This window comes from Trachypithecus francoisi, unplaced genomic scaffold (genome assembly GCF_009764315.1).
Source record: "Trachypithecus francoisi isolate TF-2019V2 unplaced genomic scaffold, Tfra_2.0 Lachesis_group5, whole genome shotgun sequence".
Lineage (NCBI taxonomy): Eukaryota > Metazoa > Chordata > Mammalia > Primates > Cercopithecidae > Trachypithecus > Trachypithecus francoisi.
The window spans coordinates 81387593-81415237 of record NW_022681470.1 but is presented as its reverse complement, the minus strand read 5'-3'; the positions used below and the strand labels follow the sequence as shown (position 1 = coordinate 81415237).

The 27645-nt window shown below is 42.1% G+C and overlaps 1 protein-coding gene across 1 annotated transcript in view; it reads right to left on the bottom strand.

The window, feature by feature from the left end:
- Nucleotides 1-706: 706 nt before the first annotated feature.
- FBXO28 (F-box protein 28) overlaps nucleotides 707-27645 on the bottom strand; it is a 44617-nt gene continuing 17678 nt past the window's right edge. The window contains exons 4-5 of the mRNA XM_033199662.1: nucleotides 9461-9656; nucleotides 707-5294 (exon numbers count right to left, since the gene is read on the bottom strand). Of these exons, the coding sequence (XP_033055553.1) occupies nucleotides 4900-5294; nucleotides 9461-9656 (591 nt within the window). The 3' untranslated portion in view covers nucleotides 707-4899. The remainder of the gene's footprint in view (nucleotides 5295-9460; nucleotides 9657-27645) is intronic.

The window sequence follows — 27645 nt, the reverse complement described above, 5'->3', positions numbered from 1 at the left end:
TCTCCTGCCTCAGCCTCCTGAGGAGCTGGGATTAGAGGCACCTGCCACCACACCCGGCTAATTTTTGTATTTTTAGTAGAGATGAGGTTTCACGTTTCACCATGTTGGCCAGGCTGGTCTCGAACTCCTGACCTCGTGATCTGCCCACCTTGGCCTCCCAAAGTGCTAGGATTACAGGTGTGAGCCACTGTGCCCGGCCTAGCCCAGCTTTTTCTTGATCTCAGTTCTACATACTACTGTTAGCATTAGTGATTTGGGCACTGACTGTTTCTAGTGGATGTGTGGGATGGTCTTGCTTATATTAAGTTCAGAGTCTCATTGTTCTCAGGTTTCTAGGATGTAGTATAGTGTAGTAGGAAGTTTATAAACTTCAGAGCTTATGGGTCAAATCCCACTTATGCCATTTACTTGCATACACTGTGGACACATTGCTTAGCACGAGTTCAACTTCCCCATGTAGAGTAAGACCTACTTTATAAGGTAGCTGTGAGGACCACTGTAACATCTGTAAAACACACAGTACAGTGCTCCAAAAGACAGTAGCTATTAATATGGTATGTTAGCAACAGAGCTCCATATTCTTTTGTGGATGAAATACAAAGAAAACAAGTAGCACTGGTAACAACACATTTATTTATGTACCCTGTTGTGTGACCGGGAGGTGTTTTTCACTTTCCAATAATTGATTCAGTTATAACAATTAAAATTCCAGAAGGTAAACTAGTAATTTATTGTTGCCCATAAGCATAGGTAAACAGACATGGTACCACAATAAAGGAATCTTAAACACTTCTAAACTTTTGGAATAGGTTTGAATATGGACCAATATACTTTGCCAATGGACCTAACAGATTGCCAATATACTTCTAAAATGTCATAGTTCTCTTCAGACACAACAGAAGAAATCTGTATCTAATTTTTAAACCTCAGAAATTTAACCAAGATGATTAGGAAGATGCGAAAGGCCAGCAGTACTTAAGCCTGTCATATGTATCACCAATATAACTGTATGGCTATTAAAAGTAAAATCATGGTAGGGAGCAGCCAACTAATTGCTAGTCTCAGTTCATAGATTTAGTATTTTTTGAAAACAATTCACCTCAGATGGCAGGCTATACAAATTTAAAGTAGTCGTAACTTAACCTTTTGTGTACTAGTTAAAGCAATTCAGATAGATCCCAAGTCAAAGAACTGAATGGTGTTATCAAATTGGGTTTCATATCAGAAATCAGTCATTTCCAAACAACTGCATCATATAGGACGTTTTCTTTCAGACTGCCTTTTATTCCTGGCTTCATATATTACTTACAGTATATGTTTTTAGAGAGTTTGATAAGTGTAACAAATGGGTACTCATTGGTAGAGCAGGATATAAGAATGTGCTGATCACCAAGTATGAGATTTATATTACATTAAATTAAAATTATATAATGTTGGAAATAGACAATATAGGGAGTTCCCAGATCCTAGAAATTATTATGGCTAAGGAAACAGAGAACTCAAGAAAGGAATCTACCTCCAAGAAACTAATTCAGTATAGTAAAATAGAATTAAGTGCCCTGTCTTAGGAAAAATTTATTAAGAATAAGGAACAACTGGGACATCATACATCGTTTCTTTGGAGATTAAAGTGCAGGCTATGAAATGGCATATAAAATAATGCATAAAATAGTGCAATCTTAAGGTGCCATTATTTTTATTACACATAGCCTAGTTTTATGTCCATTCTCTCTCAAAAATCCAGCTGTAGTGACACCTTTTAGCTTATTAATTTAGGCATTACTTATACTGTTTTACCCACCTTTGGGGCTACATAGAATATTTTAACATTTTTAACACGTAGAATAATTGCGCATACATCTTGAAACTACTAAATAGAGATTAAGGCAAGCCCCTGTAAAGTTCAGTACTCCAAAAAACGTGTTTTACAAAAAAATTGCTTCCCAAATCAGTGGCTTTTGACTGGATGATACCCCAATAGTCTTTAAAACTAAGTATAATGACTCTCAATAGATTTGCATTTGCTCCATTATTTCCAGGTTCTGTACAGGAGTTTGAAAAACAACAGGTTCTATAACCTCAGAATCTGTGAAAACCAGGTAAGCCAAGTGCATGTGGGAGATAAGCAGAGGATCCAGCTGGGGTGGGGATAAGGCCAGCCCTTTTCATTTCTCAGGCACGCCTTTTCACATTGTTATCCATGTGTGTAGCGCTGTACCATAATACCTCCCTATGTGGGAATGACCCATTAACATGGAGATGTCTCCTCTGAAAAACAGCCAAGGAAGATGATGGGAATACTTCAAGAAATGTTGCACTAAGACAACGCAATATAAACAACACACAGCATTTAAATACCTGACTTAAAATGCAGGGCAAATGGTTCTCTCAGGAGGTTAATTTACAGTTTTTCTGTAACATATGTCAGTTTCAGCTGATCAAAAAAATCTGCAGTTTGTTGAACCTTAAATACCATTATGCTATCCATAAATAAGCATAATGGCTAATAACTGTGCTAATAACTGGTGAAGGCAACATCCTAACATGTTTTAGCTAAATAGCCTAAGATTTAAGATTTGAACAACTGAACGAACTGTAGTGCTTTATTCTCCTACTGCATGGAACATTCATTCATTAACAAGTACAACGAATTAGCTTTATGAATAGATGATTATAAGTGTATGCAATAGAAATTTGGATTTTGTAATAGAAAATTTACCTTCTAACAGTGTGATTACTTATTACGAAAGCCATATACACATGTTAACTAATGGAAGACTACATGTTTAGGCTATCTAGCTGTAGTTTAAAAAGAAATCCAGGAAACTTAATAGTTCATGAACGACCATTAAAGAAATAGTCTGGGGCTGTATCCCTTTGATGCATACGGATCACACTCTGTAAATCTGTAAACACATACTTTGATACATAAAAAAAAAAGTCTTCCTGTGACCAGAAAAGCAGACTAGTAGAGGCCCGGGGTATTCCACCAGGCCTCCTCTAAAGATATGATAATATGGCTAAATACTCTGATTATAAAAATGAGAAGTGCTGAGAAAATAAGTTCCAGACGGGGACTTTTATGGATGACCTTGGCTGACAAATGTTTTTTGGAAATTGTTTTATTTTAAAATTACCTTCCCAACAAACCATGAAACACTTGGATGTTACTTTATGGTTTTTCATTGAAAACATACTACATTGTAAATGGAATTTCAAAGTCAGACATAGAATTGATGAAAATCTAAGGACAATATTATGTAAGGACAATATAAAAATGGATAGAAAAAGGTTCGTCTGGTGAGGTTAATTTAAAGGATGCACAGCCATGTCACGGTGGACGGATAAAAGGCGATAGCCTTGTGCTCTTATTTGACTAAGGCGTCTACCAAACCTTAGGGTTATACAGGCGCCAACCCCTGCCTGGAAAGGGACAGTTTTCTATATTACACCCAAATTTACTTTAAATAACTGAAGCCCAAGGCAACAGTTGTTTAACAGAATTTAACAGTCAAACGGCTACATAATTTAGTAAATTAAAATACAACTAAGACAGTGATAATTGAATGTCTCAAAAATATACAACTGGGGAAAATAACCACTGTACACAATTTGGAGGTTGTTAAAGTGACCACTTAGGAGGTTGAACAGTGCAAGACATGCTTTTCCAGTTATGAGCTCAAAACAGGAGTGCAAACAAAATTAAAGCTTTTGTTTAAAGTTGTAGAATAAGGAAAGCTTGAAACGAATATTAAAAAGCTTCCCTCAAGGTCATCCCCCAGAAATGAAATAATGAAAATGCTTTTCCATGATACAATTTTCCTCAATGAACTTTGCTGCAATGGCAAAACTGCATCCCACAAGTCGAGTTCCCTACTCACTCACATCTGATCAACTGAGCACATGGTGGTGAGCAAAGAGGAGTACTAACTCCCAGAGGTCCAATATTGATAGAAAGAGCCTTGGAATTTGGGGTTCTGCCTTAGCCAGTGTACCTGAACCCTACAGAGAACAGATAAAGCAATGGGCTTTAATAGTCTCTTGTTCCTATAAAACTGGAGGACAAATGGATGAATAATTCCCCCTCTAGAGGCAAGCTGTTGCGGTGGAAGATGTTAAGCGCTTAAACTAAGACGCCGCTCTAAAAAGTGGAGAAGTATAGAGGTTTAAGATCAATACCAGTGCAAGAGCTTTTTAAGTGAGTTGATTAGGCAATGCATGCATCCATCCATGCAAATGTAGGACATGGCCCCCAAAGAGAACTAAAAACATGTATAACAGCTGGGTAAGTTTCTTGCCAGTAGTTTATAAAAATATATAGTCAATACTGTAGAGCCTCCTTCTACAGTCAATACTATGGAAGTCCATTTTAGTTACCCATTACTTCAATACCAAAAAGCATTAACTACTTTTCAGACATTCCAGACAAAGGTCACTTATAACAAAAAGACGACTTAAAAAAAAAAAAAAAAAGAACCAAGATAGTGTCCATTTAAAAAGTAGGTCTTTTCTTTCAAGTGAACAGGACATTTTCTGTATTAAACTTAACTTCTGTTTAGTCTGTCAAGACTGGGTTTAAGATCCTTACGTATGTGCATATATGCAGAAACAAATTAACTTACTTTCAACATTATCTGCACAGAAAAAAGTTAACTCCTCAAAACATGATAGAACAGGTCTGGTTAGTACAAATCTATTGCAAAGTAAAAAGATTCTGTGCATCAGTTCAATCAGGAGAAGCGGGAAAAGAATGTCCCAACCATAAGAGTTCAAGTTTAAGTTGTGTTGTGAAAGCCTAGAAGCTTAAGGGACACCGTGTTGCTCACAGTATCCTGATATACGTTAACTGCTTAAGCTACTAAGCTGCGTCTTCCTCTGGAACTAGAACCACATTCCAATTTACTTTCTATTCCGAAGACGTTTAGATTTCCTAAGAGAGTCTATGGCTTCTGTGGCCTTTTTTCGTTTCCGAGGAGACTCCTCATTCTGCCCAGACCCTGAGGAATTTCCTACAGCACTTTCCATTACTTCTCGTAGTTTGCGTTCTAGCTCTGCCAACCGTGCATTTTGTTCACCTATGATCTGGGTCTGCTCTAGCAGTTTCTGGTCCTGGTCTTGAAGCTGTTTTTGCTGTTCTTGCACTTTGGTGCGAAGCTCAGAAATTTCACGCCTGAGAACAGTCACGCCAGCACCATTTGTTTTAACCTGCTGCTGGAGTTTGGTAACCTCTTGTCTTGAAGGGTTTTGCTTGGAGAAGAGCTGCATTGTTGTTAGGGCTGCAGACGGTCCTGGAACTGTGGAGGAATAATTTAAAAGGGTCAGTCACTTAAAATGTTTCTCTACCAGTCTTACACTTATTTAAAAATGGAATACCCTTATTATGTCACTTCTGAGAATTTCTTCTTCTTGGCAATCCAGTTGGTCAATTGGGTTAATCATCATAATTTAACATCTTATTTTAACTATAAATGAGTTTAAATTTTGATTCTCCTGCTCATGTGGCAGTATGTAGACTGCCAGGAAATGAAGAAGGGCATTTAATGGCATAAACTTGAGTTTAAAATATTGTAAAATATTTTCAGAATCTAGTAACAAAATAAGAGCAGTAAAATTAGAAAATAATAATTTTTTTTTTTTTTTTTTTTTTGAGATGGAGTCTCGCTCTGTCGCCCAGGCTGGAGTGCAGTGGCGTGATCTCGGCTCACTGCAAGCTCCTCCTCCCAGGTACATGCCATTCTCCTGCCTCAGCCTCCCGAGTAGCTGGGACTACAGGCGCCCGCCACCACACCCGGCTAATTTCTTTTTGTATTTTTCGTAGAGATGGGGTTTCACTGTGTAAGCCAGGATGGTTTGGATCTCCTGACCTCGTGATCCACCCACCTCAGCCTCCCAAAGTGCTGGGATTACAGATGCATTGAAGCACTGTGCCTGGCCAGAAAATAATTATTTTCTATCTAATTCACATAACAAACACACTTTCAAGTTAGAAGTACAGACCTACAGGTTGCACGTTTCTAATCCAGAAATCTGAAATCCAAAATCTGAAACTTCTTGAGCACCACCATGATGCTCAAGGAAATGGCTCATTGGAGCATTTTGGATTGTGGGTATGTGGGTAACAGGCTGTGCAGCCAGTACATGTAATGCAAATATTCCAAAATCTGAAAAAAAGCTGAAATCTGAAACACTTCTGGTCCTAAGAAATTTGGATAAGGGATACTCAACCTGTATCGTGTTCTTAAGTTTACTCTGAACTTAAGTTATTTGCAAAGGCTTCAACTTTAGCCAAATGATAGGACTCCATTAAAGAGTGGGTTACATCATACATTACGATCACAAAGAATTCCTGGCATGGTGTAGGAGGGTCTTGGACCTATTCTTTCAGGAATAATTAGAATGTAACACAAGCATAAAAATAACTATTTTAAACAAAGAACCTACTTTCTTTTAACCTTATCTACTGAAGGTTTTCTAAAAGAACAAGAGGGGTCCATTCATACCCTAAACACATCACGTTAATCTTCTCCTTGCGCATCTAAATAACTGTATTTCCTTTATGGATGCATTCTTCTTTCCCTCTCTGCTTATCCATATCCAACTTCTACTTATTCACCAAGGCTTAAATCAATCCTTACCTCCTGTGATGTTTCCATCAGATCAGCCAGCACTGATCTACCTTAAAATTGTTTCTCTGCTCTCATTTGACATTTAATTGGACATTGCATTATTTGTTTTGCCTATGATAATTTAACTTCAAGACTGAGTATATCTTACCTTTTGAAATAGTAAGATCCTTGAGAGCAGACACCATGTATTACACTTCCTTTTAGTCTCCACAGGACACAGTACAGTGCTGTGCGCATAATAGGTACTCAATAAATAACAGATATATTAATGCTGAGATGTGTAGGCTTTATTACTCAATTACAGAGAGCCACTTGGTTGCCTCACTGAGTACTACAGGGAGCTAACTAATCTGAACAAAATAAAAAGTTCTACTAAATTCTTTCCTAATTAAAGTACTTGCCAGAGTTGGGGATATTAAATAATTAAGTCTTTCAGTAGATAAAGGCACAAATCTCTAGGAGCCAATATACTTTTGCAAAAACAGTTATTTAGCGCAGATGAAGTGATACTGTTCAAAACAGCCTTATGAACCCTGTCTTTCAAAGTAGCAGCCGGGCGTGGTGGCTCACGCCTGTAATCCCAGCACTTTGGGAGGCCAAGGCAGGCGGATCACGAGGTCAGGAGTTCCAGACCAACAACCTAAACAACATGGTGAAACCCCGTTTCTACTAAAAAATACAAAAATTAGCCAGGCATGGTGGTGTGCACCTGTAATCCCAGCTACTCAGGAGGCTGGGGCAGGAGAAATGCTTGAACCTGGGAGGTGGAGGTTGCAGTGATCAGAGATCACGCCATTGCACTCCAGCCTGGGTGACAGAGTGAGACTCCATCTCAAAATAAATAAATAAATAAATAAATAAAAATAAAGTAGCAGCCAGACACTTTGGGGGCTGAAATAATTCACCAAATATTTCCCTGAAGAGTTTTTGGCATTTTATCTAGTATATTTGTTTTTTTAAAAAATGAGTATTAATTCATCAGAAAAAAAAAAGTCCTCAAATTACAATGGTTCAAGTTAATGATTTTTTTTTTTTTTTTTTGAGACAGAGTCTCACTCTGTTGCCCAGGCTGGAGTGCAATGCCATGATCTTGGCTCACTACAACCTCCGCCTCTTGGGTTCAAGCGATTCGCATGCCTCAGCCTCCCTAGTAGCTGGGACTACAGGCGTGCGCCACCACGCCTAATTTTTTGGTATTTTTTTAGTAGAGACAGGGTTTTACCATGTTGGCCAGGTTGGTCTCGAACTCCTGACCTCAGATGATCTGCCCGCCTTGGCCTCCCAAAGTGCTGGGGTTACAGGTGTGAGTCACTGCGCCCAGCCAACTTAATGATTTTTTGACTTTACAATGGTATGGAAGTGATAGACATTCAGTAGAAACTGTACCTCAGGTATCCACAGAACCATTCTGCTTTTCACTTTCAGTATAATAGAAAATTAATTCAGGCCGGGCGCGGTGGCTCAAGCCTGTAATCCCAGCACTTTGGGAGGCCGAGACGGGCGGATCACGAGGTCAGGAGATCGAGACCATCCTGGCTAACACGGTGAAACCCCGTCTCTACTAAAAAAGACAAAAAACTAGCTGGGCGAGGTGGCGGGCGCCTGTAGTCCCAGCTACTCGGGAGGCTGAGGCAGGAGAATGGCGTAAACCCGGGAGGCGGAGCTTGCAGTGAGCTGAGATCCGGCCACTGCACTCCAGCCTGGGCGACAGAGCGAGACTCCGTCTCAAAAAAAAAAAAAAAAAAAAAAAAGAAAATTAATTCAGTAAATTACACAAGGATGCTTTATCATAAAATATGCTTTGCTAGATAGCTAATGTTAAGTGTTCTGAGCATGTTTAAGGTAGGTTAGGCTAAGCTATGATGTTTGGTAGGTTTGTGTATTAAGTGCATTTTTTGACTTACAATATTTTCTACTTATGACAGGTTTATCAGGATATAATCCCATTGTAAATTAAGGAGCATCTGTATGTAACTTTTCACCTGTAATTCTATTACTTTTTTTTTTTTTTGAGACAGGGTCTCAAACCTCAGCCTCCTGAGTAGCTGGGGCCACAGGCATGCGCCACTAACGCCCGGCTATTTTTAAAATTCTTTGTAGAGATGGGGGTTTCCCTATGTTTCCCGGGCTGGTCTTGAACTCCTGGGCTGAAGCGATCTTTCCCCCTCAGTCTCCCAAAGTGCTGGGACCACAGGCGTGGGCCACTGCGCCTGGTCCAGCAATCCTATTTCTTTCTTTTTTTTTTTTTTTGAGATAAGAGTTTTGCTCTTGTTGCCCAGGCTGGAGTGCAATGGCGTGAATCTGGCTCACTACAACCTCTGCCTCCCCGGTTCAACTGATTCTTCTGCCTCAGCTTCCAGAGTAGCTGGGATTACAGGTGTGCGCCACCATGCCCAGCAAATTTTTGTATTTTTAGTAGATATGGGTGTCACCATGTTGGCCAGGGTGGTCTCGAACTACTGACCTCAGTCAGGTGATCCACCCACCTCAGCCTCTCAAAGTGCTGGGATTACAGTGTGTCCCACTGTGCCTGGCCAGGCCCAGCTATTCTATTTCTAATATGTTTATTGTAAGTCAATATGGATATGTGCAAAGATTTAGTCACAAGACTGCTCAGATTGTTCTTGAGTAAGTACTGAAAAGCTAGAAACAAGAAATGTGCCTAACTAGTGGATCAGTTGTATAAGTTATGGTTGATAATCCAATCTCATTAAAAATGATGCTGCCAATAAACAACTACTAACGCAGAAAAGTTCAAGACACTTGATTAAGTGGAAAAAAACCAGAAACAAGTTACAAAATTATGTACAAACATGATTATAAAGTAGAGGTACCTGGAGGAGAGCCCATGAGTCTTCCAGAAACATCTGATCCTGGTAATTTCCTCTTTAAAATTGGAACAATCTTTTCATCAAAGTACTCCATTGCCATAGAGGATATATCCCTTAATTCTTGAAGTACTTCATGAGCTCGCTGAGGGGCTCTGGTAGAATTGACGTATCTCAACACACGATAAATCTCATCAATCACCTAAAATAATGAATTCTCATTAGCATTTTAGATTTTTCTTTTTTAATAAAGAAAATAGCTAAACAGGCAGAGAAGTAACTGCTTATTCTGCAATTCCGGTAAAGACCTGTAGGGTGATTTAAGTGATGTACTGGCCACTGAAGAATATTGCTATTTGCAACACATGGCTTTTGGGCTTGTTACAGTACTTTTTTTTTTGAGACGGAGTTTCGCTTGTTGCCCAAGCTGGAGTGCAGTGGTGCAATCTCAGCTCATTGCAACCTCTGCCTCTGGGGTTCAAGCAATTCTCTGCCTCAGTCTCCTGAGTAGCTGGGATAATAGGTGCCTGCCATCACGTGTGGCTAATTTTTTGTATTTTTAGTAGAGACGGGTTTCATGTTGTCCAGGTTGGTCTCAAACTCCTGACCTCAGAATCCACCCGCCTCGGCCTCCCAAAGTGCAGGGATTAGAGGCGTGAGCCACTGCGCCTGGCCTGTTAAAATACTTTATACTTGGCATTTATTAAACACCATTTATGTATCAGGTACTGTGTTGGGGCTGAGGAATCAGGATGAATCAAATAAAGCTCCTAACCCTGAAGGAAATCACAGTGTAACTGGGGAGATATGTGTGTACATAAGTGATACAAACAGATATACAAATTGATATAGACACTAGAGGACTAAACTAAGAAATTAAATCCTGTATGGGAGCTAGGGTAGGGTTGGAGATTGCCCAAACCCATATTTTATTAATCCTCCAAACCTGAATCTGTTCCCCTAAGCTGCAGGGACTCAGCGTGATTTCTCTGCTCTTTTTAATACTGCCCCCATGTGCTCTATCCCTTTAAGTTTTGTTTCTCTGAGGCTTGTTATGGATGGGAATGAAGTCTTGTCACTTCCTGTCATCACCAAAAGGTAGCAGAAGATCCTTTTTTGTGTTAATGATAATTGTAATGGGGAGAACACCTAACTCTCTTGCTGAAATGGTTAAGTGAACCTTCCTCAGGCATTTATGCGTTTAGCTTTCATCCCTGTGAGGTTATAGGTTATCCTTAATTCTTCCCGTGGCTTCAGTATAGACCTAAAGATAAAATTCCTTTTTTTCTTTTTTGTTTTAAGACGAAGTCTCACTGTGTTGTCCAGGCTAGAGTGCAATGGCACGATCCTGGCTCACCGTCACCTCCAATCACAGGGTTCAAGTGATTCTCCTGCCTCAGAATTTCAAGTAGCTGGGATTACAGGCATGCGCCACCATGCCTGGCTAATTTTATATTTTTAGTAGAGATGGGGTTTCACCATGTTGGCCAGGCTGGTCTTAAACTCCTGACTTCAGGTGATCCACCCTCCTCAGCCTCCCAAAGTGCTGGGATTACAGGTGTGAGCCACCATGCCCGACCTAAAATTCCTATTTCTAAAGACCCCAATTGGGATGACATCTATGGGCCCTTACCTCACAAGAACTGAGGGTTAATCAACCAAACCATTCTGGCACCAAAATCTCAAACAACATGGCATCCCACATATTCCTCCCACTGCATTTATCTAGCTTGTTCCCAACTCAGATCAATCTTATAATCCACCTTCCCTTCTCCTTTATTTAGGCTGCTGAGCACAGCCAGAGAAACAATCTTGCAGAATAGTATCAGGACAAATTCATAGCCCTTCACATTTTCTAGACTCTCAGCATAATATGATGATCGTTGTTAGTGGAGCATGATGTTTGCTTAATAAATGTCAGCAAAATCTAACCTTAGAATGTGTCCTTATCGTAAGCCTGAGAAGACATCACAGACGAGGTCAGGTTTGTGGGTTGGAGAACTGAACAGGAAATGGCTTGGGCTGAGGTGGTGTCCATAGGCAGATGCAGTGGGAGGTGAGATGTGCTGATTTTGAATTACATGGGACATGTAGGTGATATTTGCTAGAGGTGGCTTGAGATACAGGTTGGGAGTTCAGAATTTTGGATGATGGCTGATTGCCAAGGGAGAAAACACATTTATTTCTGGCAATATTATATTATGAACTCACTTTAGAAGATAACACTTTTCCCCAATAAAAACTTACTGAACTACTATGTTAAGAACTATTACATACATATATATATATAAAGAAATGAAAAATGGAGTACTTTCCCTTGGACTTACAATTTAATTATGTAAGCCTATCATAACTTGTAAGATAAACTTTATTCAAGTATTAATTGAGTTCTTACTATGTACTTGTCACTTTTCAAAGTACTGGAGTAAAAAAACAGTAAATAAAGACGACAAAATTATCATTTTCATTAAGCTAAAGTAAACAAGAAAATAATTTAAAGGAGTGCCATATGGAAAAAAGAGGATAATGTGATAGTTTCTACCAGGAAAGGCAGGAATAACATGAGACAGGTGGTTGGGAAAGGATTCTTTGCCATTTGTAAGGTAAGACTGAATGATGAGGAAGAACTGATCGATTGAAGATATGGGGAGAAAAGTGATTCAGGTAGAAAGAGTAATGGCAGTGGCCCCAAGGTCAGTGTCAGCTTGGCTTGTTCAAGGAGTTCAAGGACTAGAAATAGACAAATTTTATATATACATGTATATATCCAAAGAGTAAATATTTGTGGAAGCTAGCTGATCAAGCTTTAAAAGTAACGTAATATATACATAATTAAGAGAGAGTTAATAAAATTAAAAATATAAGCCAAAGCAGAAAACCAGTATTTAAAGGGTCCTTCATACTGACCGATATTTATATACAGTGCTAGGATACTAACTGACCCACAGCAGTTTTGTGTTTATCAAAGTTTTACATATGGGTTATATATAGGAAAAGCAGCACAGTACTCCATCATTTTTTGAGACGGAGTTTCGCTCTTGTTGCCCAGGCTGGAAACGACCCGTTATTGGCTCACTGTAAACTCCGCCTCCTGGGTTCAAGTGATTCTCCTGCCTCAGCCTCCCAAGTAGCTGGGATTACAGGCGCCTGCCACTGCGCCCAGCTAATTTTTGTATTTTTAATAGAGACGGGGTTTCACCATGTTGGCCAGGCTGGTCTCAAACTCCTGACCTCAGGTGATCCTCCTGCTTTGGCCTCCCAAAGGGCTCGGATTACAGGTGTAAGCCACTGCGCCTGGCCTTCCTTAATTTTTAAATGTTGTCCCCAAAGGCTAATATGTTGCATCTATAGATACAAACTGGACATCAGCCCTTTGAACTAAATCAAGTCCCCCACCGTTTTGCCCCAGGGCTTTTGTCCATTCGGATCCCTTTCCTGGAAAGCTGTCCTGGTGTATCTCCCTCACTTCAAATTCCTTAGTTATACATGAGGTCACAGTAACACTGTACTTTCTCAGAAGTCTTTTCTGAACCCTCCTCCAGTTTCAATCATGTTAACATCTTCATTCAACCCTTTATTCCCCTTCAGAATACACATTACAATTTGTAAGTACGTCCTTTTGTTAATTTCTGTTTTCCCTATAATGTAGTAACTCTACGACAGAAGAGATCATACCATGTTTCACTGTCAGATCCCCAGAGCCTAGCAGTGTCTAGCACATGGCAGACACTCAATAAACAAGGGATAAAGGTAGTTAAGTATATTAATTGTTTAATATTAATTGATACATCTAAACAAAACTGTTTAAGGGCAAATGACAGGATTAAATTCAACACAAGAATTTGTTTTTTGGCTAGGCATGGTGGCTCATACCTACAGAGCCAGCACTTTGGGAGGCCAAGGTGGGAAGACTGACTGGGGACAGGAGTTTGAGACCAGCCTGGGCAACACTGCGAGTTGTCTCTACAAAAAATTAAAAAATTAGCTGTGCACAGTGGCACATGCCTATAGTCCCATGAGCTGTGATTAGCCCAGGTGACGGGGCTAGACTATCTCAAAAAAAAAAAAAAAAAAACTTACATGGTTTTTCAGAAGTCAGATGATTATGTTTTGAACACAAAGGTCATAGTAAACAAGATTTCTATTGAGAGGGACTTGTAAAAATACATAATACTTAAAATGGTACTTATATGTTTAATAAAATACCCACGGCCTTATTAATACACCTCTAGATATTTTACATATATAAATACTGGTAGACAGAAGAATATAGTGTATTTGAGCCAGAATAGGGCTGTTGTAATGGTATAGGCATGAATAAGACACAGATCCTATCCAGTGAAAGATGACTCTACGAAAGACCCATAAACAGCAAAGCAAAACTCAGATTGTAGTAAGTTCAATGTATAAGCAAAGTGCTGTATGAAAACAGAGTAGAGATTAAGATCTGCTTGAGAGAACTGGGTATGTCTAATGAAGGACATGGTAATGAGGAATAAGTAAAATTTCAACAGGTAAGGGAAGTCAGAGCAGGAGGAAGGTACACCTGACTAAACAAAGTGTGGAGTGGAGCACAGGGATGATGTGGATGGCTAGGTGATAGGATAGCAATTCAACAATTTTTTTTTTTTTTTTGACTCGTTCTGTCACCCAGGCTGGAGTGCAGTGGCGCAATCTTGGCTCACTGCAAGCTCCGCCTCCCAGGTTCATGCCATTCTCCTGCCTCAGCCTCCCGAGTAGCTGGGACTACAGGCGCCTGCCACCTCGCCTGGCTAGTTTTTTGTATTTCTTAGTAGAGACGGGGTTTCACCGCGTTAGCCAGGATGGTCTCCATCTCCTGACCTCGTGATCCGGCCACCTCAGCCTCCCAAAGTGCTGGGATTACAGGTGTGAGCCACTGCACCCAGCAGCAATTCAACATTTATATAGTAGCTATACAGTACTATCGTGTACCAAGCACTTATTCTAAGATGTTTCTTAAAAACATGTATTATACAATTAGTCCTTTTCCATGATCCTTATTCTTCAGAATAACTTTCATATCAAAATATCCTTCAGGGTTTGCTAACTGACAGTAAATTATCAGGTTGGTTACAAAGTAACTTTGTTACAAAACTTGTAGTTTTGCCTATAAAAGTAATGTGAAAATGCATCTATAATTTGTGAAATATTATCTTTACTGTAGTCTTCTAAATATAGTATAAAAGCAAGTTAACTCTTTCCATTTGCCCTAGTCTTCCATTAAAAAAGAACATTTAACGATCTTACTGTATAGAGATTATTTTAGTGAAATGGGATAATCTGTGTTTCCAATAAAATTTAAAATAGTTTCTTTTCTTTATCCAAAAGCTTTAAGTAGAGGATAAGGTGAAGGAAAAAAAATAAGGGAAGGAAAGTATGTGTGAGAACCATACTGCTTCTACCATTCAGTTTTAAGGGGCTGCCATGGCTTTAGAGCTATATATTAAGAAAGCATGGTATTTAACAAATTTTCAAAACAGTTCATTTTCTGAGTAGATTTAATCTTTTTTTTTTTTTTTGCAAATTACATTAACAAGAATGTAATGGTATGAGTCTTGAGGTCTAGTGGAAAGACCACAGGCCTTAGGAAGGTCACTTAAAACTCTTAATGGTTGTTTCTACACCTTTCAAATGATATACTACATGTTGAACCTTACCCAGGCTGTAGGAAATAAAACAGTCAGTCCCTCCACATCCTCGGGCGTTTGGGTCCAGGACCCATATTGCCAAAATGTGTGTGTGCTCAAGTCCGTTATATAAAATGGCATAGTATTTGCATATAACCTAGATCACTTCTAGATTACCTACACCACCTAATACCATGTCAAAGCTTTGTAAATAGTTGTTACATTGTATTATTTTAAAATTCATATTTTAAAAATAGCTGTGGTTTTAAAAATTGTTTTTCTTCTCTCTCTTTTTTTTTTTTGAGACAGAGTCTCGCTGTCACTCAGGCTGGAGTGTAGTGGCGTGATCCTCAGCTCACTGCAACCTCTGCCTCTTGGGTTCAAGTGATTCTTCTGCCTCAGTCTCCTGAGTAGCTGGGACTACAGGTGCTCACCACCATGCCCAGGTAATTTTTGTAATTTTAGTAGAGACAGGATTTCACCATATTGGTCAGGCTGGTCTTGAACTCTTGACCCCGTGATCCACCTGTCTCAGCCTCCCAAAGTGCTGGGATTACATGCGTGAGCCACCGCTCCTGGCAATTGTTTTTCTTCTCTAAATATTTTCTTTTCTTTGAGATGGAGCCTTACTAAATATTTTCTATCCATGGTTGGTTGAATCCATGAATGTGGAACCCACGAATACAGAGCTTGACTGAATGTTATAAAAAATATTTTTAGCCCGGGAGCGGTGGCTCAAGCCTGTAATCCCAGCACTTTGGGAGGCCGAGACGGGCGGATCATGAGGTCAGGAGATCGAGACCATCTCTGGCTAATACGGTGAAACCCCGTCTCTACTAAAAAATACAGAAAACTAGCTGGGCGTGGTGGCGGGCGCCTGTAGTCCCAGCTACTCAGGAGGCTGAGGCAGGAGAATGGCGTGAACCCGGGAGGCGGAGCTTGCAGTGAGCTGAGATCCGGCCACTGCACTCCAGCCTGGGTGACAGAGCAAGACTCCGTCTCAAAAAAAAAAAAAAAAAAAAAACCAAAAAAACAAAAAAACAAAAAATATATATATATATATATATTTTTTTTTTTTTGGCCAGGCACGGTGGCCTGTAATCCCAGCACTTTGGGAGGCCGAGAAGGGCGGATCATGAGGTCATGAGTTCGAGACCAGCCTGGCCAATGTGGTGAAACCGTCTCTACTAAAAATACAAAAATTAGCTGTGCATGGTGGCATGTGCCTGTAGTCCCAGCTACTTGGGAGGCTGAGGAAGAAGAAGGGCCTGAACCCAGGAGGCAGAGGTCACAGTGAGCCCAGATCATGCCACTGCACTTCAGCCTAGGCGACATAGCAAGACTCAGTTTCCAAAAAAAAAAAAAAAGAAATTTTTTTTAGTTTTATGAAAGTACAGTACAGGCTGTGGCTGGTGGTTCATGCCTGTAATCTCAGCACTTTTTGAGAGGCCAAGGAAGGCAGGAGTTCAAGAGCAACATAGCTAGAAACAGTCTCTACAAAAATTAAAAAGTACACCATCACATTTCTAACACACAGTAGAAGTACCATGCTTATGTCTAAAGTGGTACAATAACAAGTTATATACTATGAATATCATTTAGGCTTTTAGACTAATGTGGGTGAAAAGTAATCTTTTTAAATCTACTGTTTAGCAAACAAAGCTCCTGCTAAAATACTGAACCTCATAAATTCTCATTTTTTTCTGATTTTCCATTTTTGTCTTTTTGCTGTACTTGAGTTTTCCTTAATTTTCCCTTCTACCCCTTTTATTTTTTAAAAAAATTTCCTCCAATTTAAAAATCTTCAGTAAATCTAAAATTTTCTGAATATTCTTTTTAATTTTCTTTTTTGGTGATAGTCTCACTCTACTGCCCAGGCTGGAGTGTGATGGCCCGATCTCGGCTCACTGCAACTTCCACTTCCCAGGTTCAAGTGATCCTCCTGCCTCGGCCTCCTGAGTAGCTGGGACTACAGGCGTGTGCCGTAACACCTGGATAATTTTTTTTTTTTTTTTTGAGACGGAGTTTCGCTATTGTTGCCCAAGCTGGAGTGCAATGGCACGATCTCGGCTCACCGCAACCTCCGCCTCCTGGGTACCATCAATTCTCCTGCCTCAGCCTCCTGAGTAGCTGGGATTACAGGCTTGTGCTACCACACCCGGCCAATTTTGTATTTTTAATAGAGATGGGGTTTCTCCATGTTGGTCAGGCTGGTCTCAAACTCCCAACCTCAGGTGATCCACCTGCCTTGGCCTCCCAAAGTGCTGGGATTACAGGTGTGAGCCACTGTACCCGGCCCACGCCCAGTGAGCCGCCACGCCTGGCCTGAATATTCTTTATATGGCATGTTTGTTTGAATATTGTTATGTGCTGCATCATGAAGTTACAAGTCAATGACAAACCACATATGAGGGTCATCCTGTAAGATTACAATGGAGTTGAAAAATTCCCATCACCTAGTATTTACTATATTATACATAAGTCCTCATTTTAATGTTGCTAGGTTCTTGAAAACTCCGACTTTAAGTTAAATGACATGTAATGAAACCAATTGCATCATAGGCTAATTAATATAAACAAGTGTTAAGTTCCTAAGGCACATTTCTAGTCACAAAAACCACCAAGCCTCTAAATAAAGACCTAAAACACTTCTATTTAATTAATTAATTAATTTTTTTTGAGATGTAGTCTTGCTCTGTTGCCCAGGCTGGAGCGCAGTGGCGTGATCTCAGCTCACTGAAATCTCTGCCTCCCCAGTTCAAGAGATTCTCCTGCCTCAGCCTCCCAGTTAGCTGGGACTACAGGTGCCCGCCATCATGCCCGGCTAATTTTAGTATTTATTTGTTTATTTTTTTAGTAGAGATGGGGTTTCACCATATTGGCCAGGCTGGTCTCGAATGCCTAACCTCAAGTGATCCACCCAACTTAGCCTCCAAAAGTGCTGGGATTATAGGTGTGAGCCACCACGCCCAGCCCCTAAAACACTTCTAATATCAAACACTGAAATAAATGTGAACTATACATACATTTAAGAAAGATTAATAAAAACAAGATAATGTATCCAATTTTTGGTCAGTTAGTGAGCTATGGCAATCATATGGTGGTGGGTTACATCAGGGAATACATGTTTGTATAGCAAAAATTTTAAGGAGCACCTCCTACCAACATGCAGTTCAGAAACAAACAGTAACAAATATGGAGGGTGTTTTGTTTTTTTTTGAGATGGAATCTTGCTTTGTCACCAGGCTGGAGTGCAGTGGCGTGATCTCAGCTCACTACAACCCCTACCTCCCAGGTTCAAGCGAGTCTCCTGTCTCAGTCTCCCAAGCAGCTGGGACTACAGGCGTGAACTCCCAGGCCAATTTTTGGATTTTTTAGTAGAGATGGGGTTTCACCATGTTGGCCAGGATGGTTCCGATCTCTTGACCTTGTGATCTGCCCACCTTGGCCTCCCAAAGTGCTGAAATTACAGGTGTGAGTTGCTGCGCCCAGCCTTTTTTGTTTTTTTGAGATAGGGTCTTTGCCCTGTTGCCCAGGCTGCAGTGTAGTGGCATGACCACGGCTCATTGCAGCCCTGACCTCCTGCACTCAAACGATCCTCTCACCTCAGCCTCCTGTGTAGCTGGGACCATAGGTGTGTGCCATCATGCCTGCCTAATTTTTTTTTCTGTAGAGACGAGGTCTCCCTATGTTGCTCGGGCTGGTCTTGAACTCCTGGTCTCAAGCGATCCTCCTATCTTGGCCTCCCAAAGTGCTGGGATTACAAGCATGAATCACCACACCTGGTCCATTCATTCATTCATTCCTTTTTTTTTGAGACACAGATTCATTGCTCCAGGCTGGAGTACAACAGCACAACCTCAGCTCACTGCAACCTCCATTTCCAGGTTCAAGTGGTTCTTGTGCGTCAACCTCCCAAGTAGCTGGGATTACAGGTGCACGCCACCACGCCCGGCTAAATTTTGTATTTCTAGTAGAGATGGGGTTTCACTGTCTCTACTGGCCAGGCTGGTCTCAAACTCCTTACCTCAAGTGATCCACCTGCCTCAGCCTCCCGAAGTGCTGGGATTACAGTGCAGTGTGAGCCACCACGCCTGGCTATTCATTCATTTCTCAATCTGCTTATTCTAATTCAGGGTTGCAGGTGGCTGGAGCCCATCCTGACAGCTCAGGGCACCAGGTGGTTATGCATCCTGGCCAGGATGCCATCTCACTGCAGAGTGCCCTCACACCCACACTCAGACTGGGGCCACTAAGACATGCTAATGAACCTAACAGGCACAGCTCTTGAGATGTCGGAGGAAATCAGAGTGCCCAGAGAAAACTCATGCAGATATATGGAGAATGTACAAATTCAACAGACAGTGGCCCTGGCCAGGAACTGACTTTTTTTTCTCTTTTTCTTTTTTTTTTTTTTGAGACAGAGTCTCTGTTGCCCAGGCTGGAGTGCAGTGGCGCGATGTTGGCTCATTGCAACCTCTGTCTCCTGGGTTCCGCACGACCGCACCCGGTTAATATATGTATTTTTTAGCTGGGACTATAGGCCCGCACCACTGCACACTTGCTTGGTTGCTTATTTATTTAAGACAGAGTCTCATTCTGTTATTTATTTACTTATTTATTTATTTCAGAGTCTCTGTCCCCCAGGCTGGAATTCAGTGGCACAATTATTTATTTATCACAGAGTCTCTTTCTGTCCCCCAGGCTGGAATTCAGTGGCACAATCTTGGCTCACTGCAACTTCCGCCTCCTGGGTTGAAGCAATTCTCGTGCCTCAGCCTCCCGAGTGGCTGGGATTATGGGTGCGCACCACCATGCCCGGCTACTATTTGTATTTCTAGTAGAGACAGGGTTTCACCATGTTGCCCAGGCTGATTCAAACTCTTCAGCACAGGCAATCCACCTGCCTTGGCCTCCCGAAGTGCTAGTATTACAGGCGCGAGCCACTGTGCCTGGCAATTTTTTTTTTTTTTTTTGAGATGGAGTCTCACTCTGTCACCCAGGCTGGAGTGCAGTGGCCAGATCTCAGCTCACTGCAAGCTCTGCCTCCCAGGTTCACGCCATTCTCCTGCCTCAGCCTCCTGAGTAGCTGGGACTACAGGTGCACACCACCATGCCTGGCTAATTTTTGCATTTTTAGCAGTGACTGGGTTTTGCCATGCTGGCCAGGTTGGTCTCAAACTCCTGACTTCAGGTGATCCGCCTGCCTCAGTCTCCCAAAGTGCTGGGATTACAGGCCTGAACCACAATGCCTGGCCCCCAAAATTAAAATAAATAAATAAATGTAATGTGTCTGTAGTCCCAGGTACCTGGGAGGTTGAGGTGGGAGGATCATCTTGAGTCTGGGAGGTCACGACTACAGTGAACTGTGGTCATGCCACTGCACTCTAGCCTAGGTGATACAGCAAGACCCAGTACCAAAAAAGAAAAAAAAAAAGTAATATAGCCTCAGTATTCAGTGTTTATAAAGTGTACAGTAACATCCTAGGCTTTCACATTCACTCACCACTCACACGCTGACTTACCCAGAGAAACTGAGTTCCATCATAAGTGCCCTATACAGGTATACCATTTTTTTTTACCCTACTTTTTTTTTTTTTTGAGATGGAGTCTTGCTCTGCCGCCCAGGCTGGAGTGCAGTGGCGCGATCTCGGCTCACTGCAAGCTCCGCCTCCCGGGTTCAGCCGTTCTCCTGCCTCGGCCTCCCAAGTAGCTGGGACTACAGGCGCCCGCCACTACGCCTGGCTAATTTTTTTGTATTTTTAGTAGAGACGGGGTTTCACTGTGTCAGCCAGGATGGTCTCGATCTCCTGACCTCATGATCCGCCCGCCTCGGCCTCCCAAAGTGCTGGGATTACAGGCGTGAGCCACCACGCCCGGCCTACCCTACTTTTACTATACCTTTTCTATGTTTAGATATACAAATATGATTGTGTTACAATTGCCTACAATATTCAGTACAGTAACATGCTGTACAGGTTTGCAGTTCAGGAGCAATAGGCTATACCATATAACCTATGTGTATGAAAACCATCTAGGTTTGTGTAAATATACTCCATGATGTTCACATGACAAAGTGACCTAACAATGCATTTCTTGGGATGGATCCTCTTTGCTAAATGATGCATGACTGTATCTTTTTTTCCTGCTATGTCTCACCCAGGCTGGAGTGCAATGGATCGATCTCGGCTCACTGCAGCCTCTGCCTCCCAGGTTCAAGCAATTCTCCTATCTCAGCCTCCTGAGTAGGTGGGACTACAGGCATTTGTAACTACACGTGGCTAATTTTGCATTTTTAGTAGAGAAAGGGTTTCACCATGTTGGCCAGGCTGGCGTATCTTTTCTTATTTTTCAGAATAATTTTTTTTTTTTTTTTTTTGAGACAGAGTCTCACTCTGTTGCCCAGGCTGGAGTACAGTGGCATGATCTCGGCTCACTGCAACCTCCACCTCCCAGGTTCAAGCGATTCTCCTGCCTCAGCCTTCTGAGTAGCTGGAATTATAGGCACATGCCACCATGCCTGGCTAATTTTTTGTATTTTTAGTAGAGATGGGGTTTCACCAAGTTGGCCAGGCTGGTCTAGAACTCTTGACCTTAGGTGATCCGCCCGCCTCAGCCTCCCAAAATGCTGGGATTACAGGCGTGAGCAATCCTGCCTGGCCTGTTATATTCTCTTTAATATGAAAACAGACTTTTTTTTTTTCCTTTAAAAGCTCATGGCTGTATATGTTTATTTTGGGACAAGCATAGTAAAAGGAGAAATGTTCCCAACTACTCTTGATTTTTAAGAATATCTCCACATTGGCTGGGTGCAGTGGCTCACGCCTGTAATCCCAGCACTTTGGGAGGCCAAGGCGGGCGGATCACGAGGTCAGGAGATCAAGACCATCCTGGCTAACACAGTGAAATCTTGTCTCTACTAAAAAAAATACAAAATAACTAGCCGGGCGTGGTGATGGCATCTGTAGTCCCAACTACTCAGGAGGCTGAGGCAGGAGAATGGCGTGAACCCGGGAGGCAGAGCTTGCAGTGAGCAGAGATCGTGCCACTGCACTCCAGCCTGGGCGACAGAGCAAGACCAGTCTCAAAAAAAAAAAAGAGTATCTCCACATTAAAATCAACTTCAAAAGAAACAAAAACAACATTCTGTAAGCATTAAACTTAAATGGAAGCATATCCCTCAAAATAACTGACCTATCTTCTTCAAAAATGTGACTATCAAGTGACACAAAGAGAGCTTAGGGAATTGTTCCAGATATAGGAAGATTAGAGTCCATCCATGGTCTGGATTACATTCTGTATTAACAAAAAAAATTGATAGGAAGAGTATTATTGGAATATGTGATGAAACTTGAGTATGAACTGTTAACTACATAACAGTATTATATCAGTGTTACAATTTTCTGATTTTGCTCTCTGTACTATGGTTAAGTAACAGTATCCTAGCTTTTAGGAAATACAATGAAATATTTAGGAACTAAGGAGCACAGTGTCTCCAACTTATTTTCAAGTGGTTCAGGAAAAAAAAAGTATTTACATTTTCTTTTCTTTTTTCTTTTTTTTTTTTTTGAGACAGAGTCTCGCTCTGTCGCCCAGGCTGGAGTGCAGTGGCCGGATCTCAGCTCACTGCAAGCTCCGCCTCCCGGGTTCACGCCATTCTCCTGCCTCAGCCTCCGAGTAGCTGGGACTACAGGCGCTCGCCACCTTGCCTGGCTAGTTTTTTGTATTTTTTAGTAAAGACGGGGTTTCACCAGGTTAGCCAGGATGGTCTTGATCTCCTGACCTCGTGATCCACCCGTCTCGGCCTCCCAAAGTGCTGGGATTACAGGCTTGAGCCACCGCACCCGGACTACATTTTATTTTCTTGAGACAGGATCTTGCTCTGTCACCCAGGACTGGAGTGCAGTGGAATGATCATAGCTCATTGCAGCCTTGACTGCCCAGGCTCAAGCAATCATCCCACCTCAGCCGCCCAAGTAGCTGGGACTACAGGTGCATGCCGCCACACCCAGCTAATTAATTTCTTTTTGTAGAGATAGGGGTCTTACTTTGCAGCCCAGGTTGGTCTTGAACTCCTAGCGGCTTCAAGCCATCTGCTCGTCTCAGCCTCCCAAAGTATTAGAATTACAGGCAGGAGCCACCATGCCTGGCCAAAAAGTATGTATGTATGCATGTATGTATTTGAGACGAAGTCTCACTCTATCACCAGGCTGGAGTACAGTGGCGCAATCTCAGCTCACTGCAACCTCCGCCTCCTGGGTTCAAGTGATTCTCCTGCCTCAGCCTCCCAAGTGGCTGGGACTACAGGCACGTGCCACCATGTCCAGCTAATTTTACTTTATTTTACTTTATTTTTTTTTGAGATGGAGTCTTGCTCTGTCACCCAGGCTGGAGTGCAGTGGCGCAATCTCGGCTCACTGCAAGCTCTGCCTCCCAGGTTCACGCCATTCTCCTGCCTCAGCCTCCCAAGTAGCTGGGACTACAGGCGCCTGCTACTACGCCCGGCTAATTTTTTGTATTTTTAGTAGAGACGGGGTTTCACCGTGTTAACCAGGATGGTCTCCATCTCCTGACCTCGTGATCCACCTGCTTTGGCCTCCCAAAGTGCTGGGATTACAGGCGTGAGCCACTGCACCTGGCCCATGCCCAGCTAATTTTTGTATTTTTAGTAGAGACGGGGTTTCACAATGTTGGCCAGGCTGGTCTCGATCTCTTGATCTTGTGATCTACTTGCCTCGGCCTCCCAAAGTGCTGGGATCATAGGCGGCAGCCACTGTGCCTGGCCAAAATGTATTTATAAAGAGAAAATAAAAGCAAACAGGATGAAAGGTAAATAACTGCTGGATATGCAAATAAGCTCTATGGGAGTTCCTTGTACTAGTCTTGTAATTTTTGTGTAAACTTGAAATTACAAGAAAACAAAAATTTACACACGAAAAAAGGAATAAAAAAAGTACCACCACCAGTTTTCTTTCCCAGAACAATAAATACAAGCCAATAATGCCTAATATATAGATTTTTATGTCTGTTCAGGGAAATATAGCTTCATGGCCTTACATAGCCAATTATACTCTAAAACCCCTAATTCTTGGGGACCACTGTGTTTCAATAAGAACAAAAGGTTTACCAGGGCTACTAGGGACAATTAAGAGCAGAGACTGGGAAGGGTGCAGTGGCTCACACCTGTACTCCTAGCACTTTGGGAGGCTGAGGCGGGCAGATCATGAGGTCAGGAGATCGAGGCCATCCTGGCTAACAAGGTGAAACCCTGTCTCTATTAAAAATACAAGAAAACTTAGCTGGGCATGGTGGCATGCGCCTGTAGTCCCAGCTACTTGGGAGGCTGAGGCAGGAGAATCGCTTGAACCCAGGAGGCGGAGGTTGCAGTAAGCCGAGACTCCAGCCTGGCTGACAGAGACAGACTCCATCTCAAAACAAAACAAAACAAAACAAAACAAAAAAGAGCAGAGACTATGCTGCTCAGTATGGGGGCTCACACCTGTAATCCCAGCACTTTGGGAGGCTGAAGTGGGTGGATTGCTTGAGTCTGGCGTTTAAGACAGCCTGGGCAACATGGTGAGACCCTGTCTCTAAAAATATTTTAAAAATATATAAATAAAACAGAAGAGCAGAGACTATCCACATCTTTTTTCATTATCTCTATGAACGGTTGGTTGCTCAATGCTCACATATAGTTGTGCTTCAGTATATGTAAACTGCTGATACTAACATGAGTTTACTGTAAAAAGTGTAACTTCCACGTGTTAGACAGAAGATTTGAGAAATGTATAAGGAGTAAGCCAACATTCTATAACATCTTAGTTCTGAGAGAAGATAAAGAGAATATCAGTGTGGTAGTTAGGGTTGGCCAACTATGCCCCTATTTACCCTATGCCTGGTTTTGTAAATAGAGTTTTACTGAACGCAGGCACAAGCATTCATTTACCACACATTGCACGCAGCTGTTTCTCAGAATTGCATAGCTGTGACAGACAGCACAAGGCTCATAAGGCCAAAAATATTTATGATCTGGCCTTTTACCAAAAAAAAGTTTGCCGGTCCCTGTCCTAGGTAATAGCAAACTTTAACCTGTCTAAATTCTTTCTGTGCGTGTGTGGCAGGGTCTCACTCTACAGCCCAGGCTGGAGGGCAGTGGCACGACCTCGGCTCACTGCAACCTCCACCTCCCGGGTTCAAGCGATTCTCCTGCCTCAGCCTCCTGAGTAACTGGGACTACAGGTTCACAACATCACGGCCAGCTAATTTTTGTATTTTTAGTAGAGATGGGGTTTCACCATGTTGGCCAGGATGGTCTCGATCTCTTGACCTCAAGATCCATCCACCTCGGCCTCCCAAAGTGCTGGGATTACAGGTGTGAGCCACCGCGCCCAGCCCCAACTTTTACTTTAAAGGTCCAAAATTCTGGTATATATTTGGCTAATTTAAACTATAATGCTGCTACTACTCAGATTCACTAAAGTGAATAAAATGCTTACTGTAGACCTAAAGTTGGACAAAATGAATGTAGTCCATATAAAATCACAAAAGTTGGTTTTCTTAACAAAGTATAAAAGCTTCCGTGGCCAGGCACAGTGGCTCACACCTGTAATCCCAGCACTTTGGGAGGATAAGGCAGGCGGATCACTTGAGGTCAGGAGTTTTGAGGCCAGCCTGGCCAACATGGTGAAACCCCATCTCTACTAAAAATACAAAAATTACCTGGGTGTGGGGTGTGCACATGTAGTCTCAGCAACTCAGGAGGCTGAGGCATAAGAATCGCCTAAACCTGGGTGGATGGCAGAGGTTGCAGTGAGCTGAGATTGTGCCACTGGACTCCAGCCTGGGCGACAGAGCGAGACTCCATTTCAAAAACAAAAACGCTTCTGAACTTTTTTTTTGGAGACAGAGTCTTGCTCCGTCGCGCAGGTTGGAGTGCAGTGGTGTGATCTCGGCTCACTGCAAGCTCTGCCTCCTAGGTTCATGCCATTCTCCTGCCTCAGCCTCCCGAGTAGCTGGGACTACAGGTGCTTGCCACCAGGTCCAGCTAATTTTGTTTTTGTATTTTTACTAGAGACAGGGTTTCACCATGTTAGCCAGGATGGTCTCGATCTCCTGACCTCGTGATCCGCCCGCCTCAGCCTCCCAAAGTGCTGGGATTACACGTGTGAGCTACCACACCCGGCCTAGACTTTTAAGTATATCCGAGAAGCAAGATCTCAGGGAAAACAAGAACAACTTATCATAAACACCATATATTAAATGAAGATTATATGTTAGACTGAAAATTTTGTATAATGTTCTTACTTTAGCATGTGGAAACTAAATGCCACATCCTTATTTTTTGCAGACAGGATGTGAAAAGTTTAAGCATGAGAAGTACAAAAAAGGGAACACTCCTGTACCGGGAGGGAGGGGTTGCTGTTAGCCGAGACTGCCCCACTGCACTCCAGCCTGGGTGGTAATGCAGCGAGACTCCGTCTCAAAAAAAAAAGTCAACAAGTGGTTTCCAAAAAATGACAGGACTCAAGTGAATTTAACATTCTTTGTTTGTTTGTTTTTGAGACGAAGTCTTGCTTTGTTGCCAGGCTGGAGTGCAGCGGCATGATTCGGCTCACTGCAACCTCCAAATCCCTGGTTCAAGCAATTCTCCTGCCTCAGATGCCCGAGTAGCTGGGATTACAGGCACGTGCCACCATGCTCAGCTAATTTTCATATTTTTAGTAGAGATGGGGTTTCACCATGTTGGCCAGTATAGTCTCCATCTCCTGACCTTGTCATCTGCCTGCCTCGGCCTCCCAAAGGGTGGGGATTACAGGTGTGAGCCACTGCGCCTGGCAACATTATTTATTTAGACTGTAGGCCAGGCGCGGTGGCTCAAGCCTGTAATCCCAGCACTTTGGGAGGCCGAGACGGGCAGATCACGAGGTCAGGAGATCGAGACCATCCTGGCTAACACGGTGAAACCCCGTCTCTGCTAAAAAATACAAAAAAAAAAAAAAAAAAGACTGTAAGATCACCATTCCAAACACATGAGCCTGATCAACTAGCAAAGAAATTGGTAACTTTTTCTGTACAGGCCAGATACTAAATTTTTCTTTTCTTTTTTTTTTCTTGGGGCAGAGTCTTGCTCTGTTGCCCAGGCTGGAGTGCAGTGGCGTGATCTTGGATCATTGCAACCTCCGCCTCCCGGGTTCAAGAGATTCTCGTGCCTCAGCCTCATAAGTATCTGGGATTAGAGGTTTGAGTCACTACAACCAGCCTGGATCCTAAATATTTTAATCTTTGTAGGCCACATGAACTCTGTCACAAACTATTCAACTCTGTTACTTAACAACTGACTGAACTCTCTTTGAAGTTATGATAACTGTGAGATGTTTCTTAAACATTCATGTTTCTAACAATGAGATATGCAATAAAAACTATGATGCTATATGAAACAAGCTAAGTTCAAAGAACTTCTCAGGAACACTTAAAAGTTAAGGCCTTTAAGTCAGATTCAGAAAAATCTGGCATAAGAATCACTCTGAAGTATCTAACTGGTCA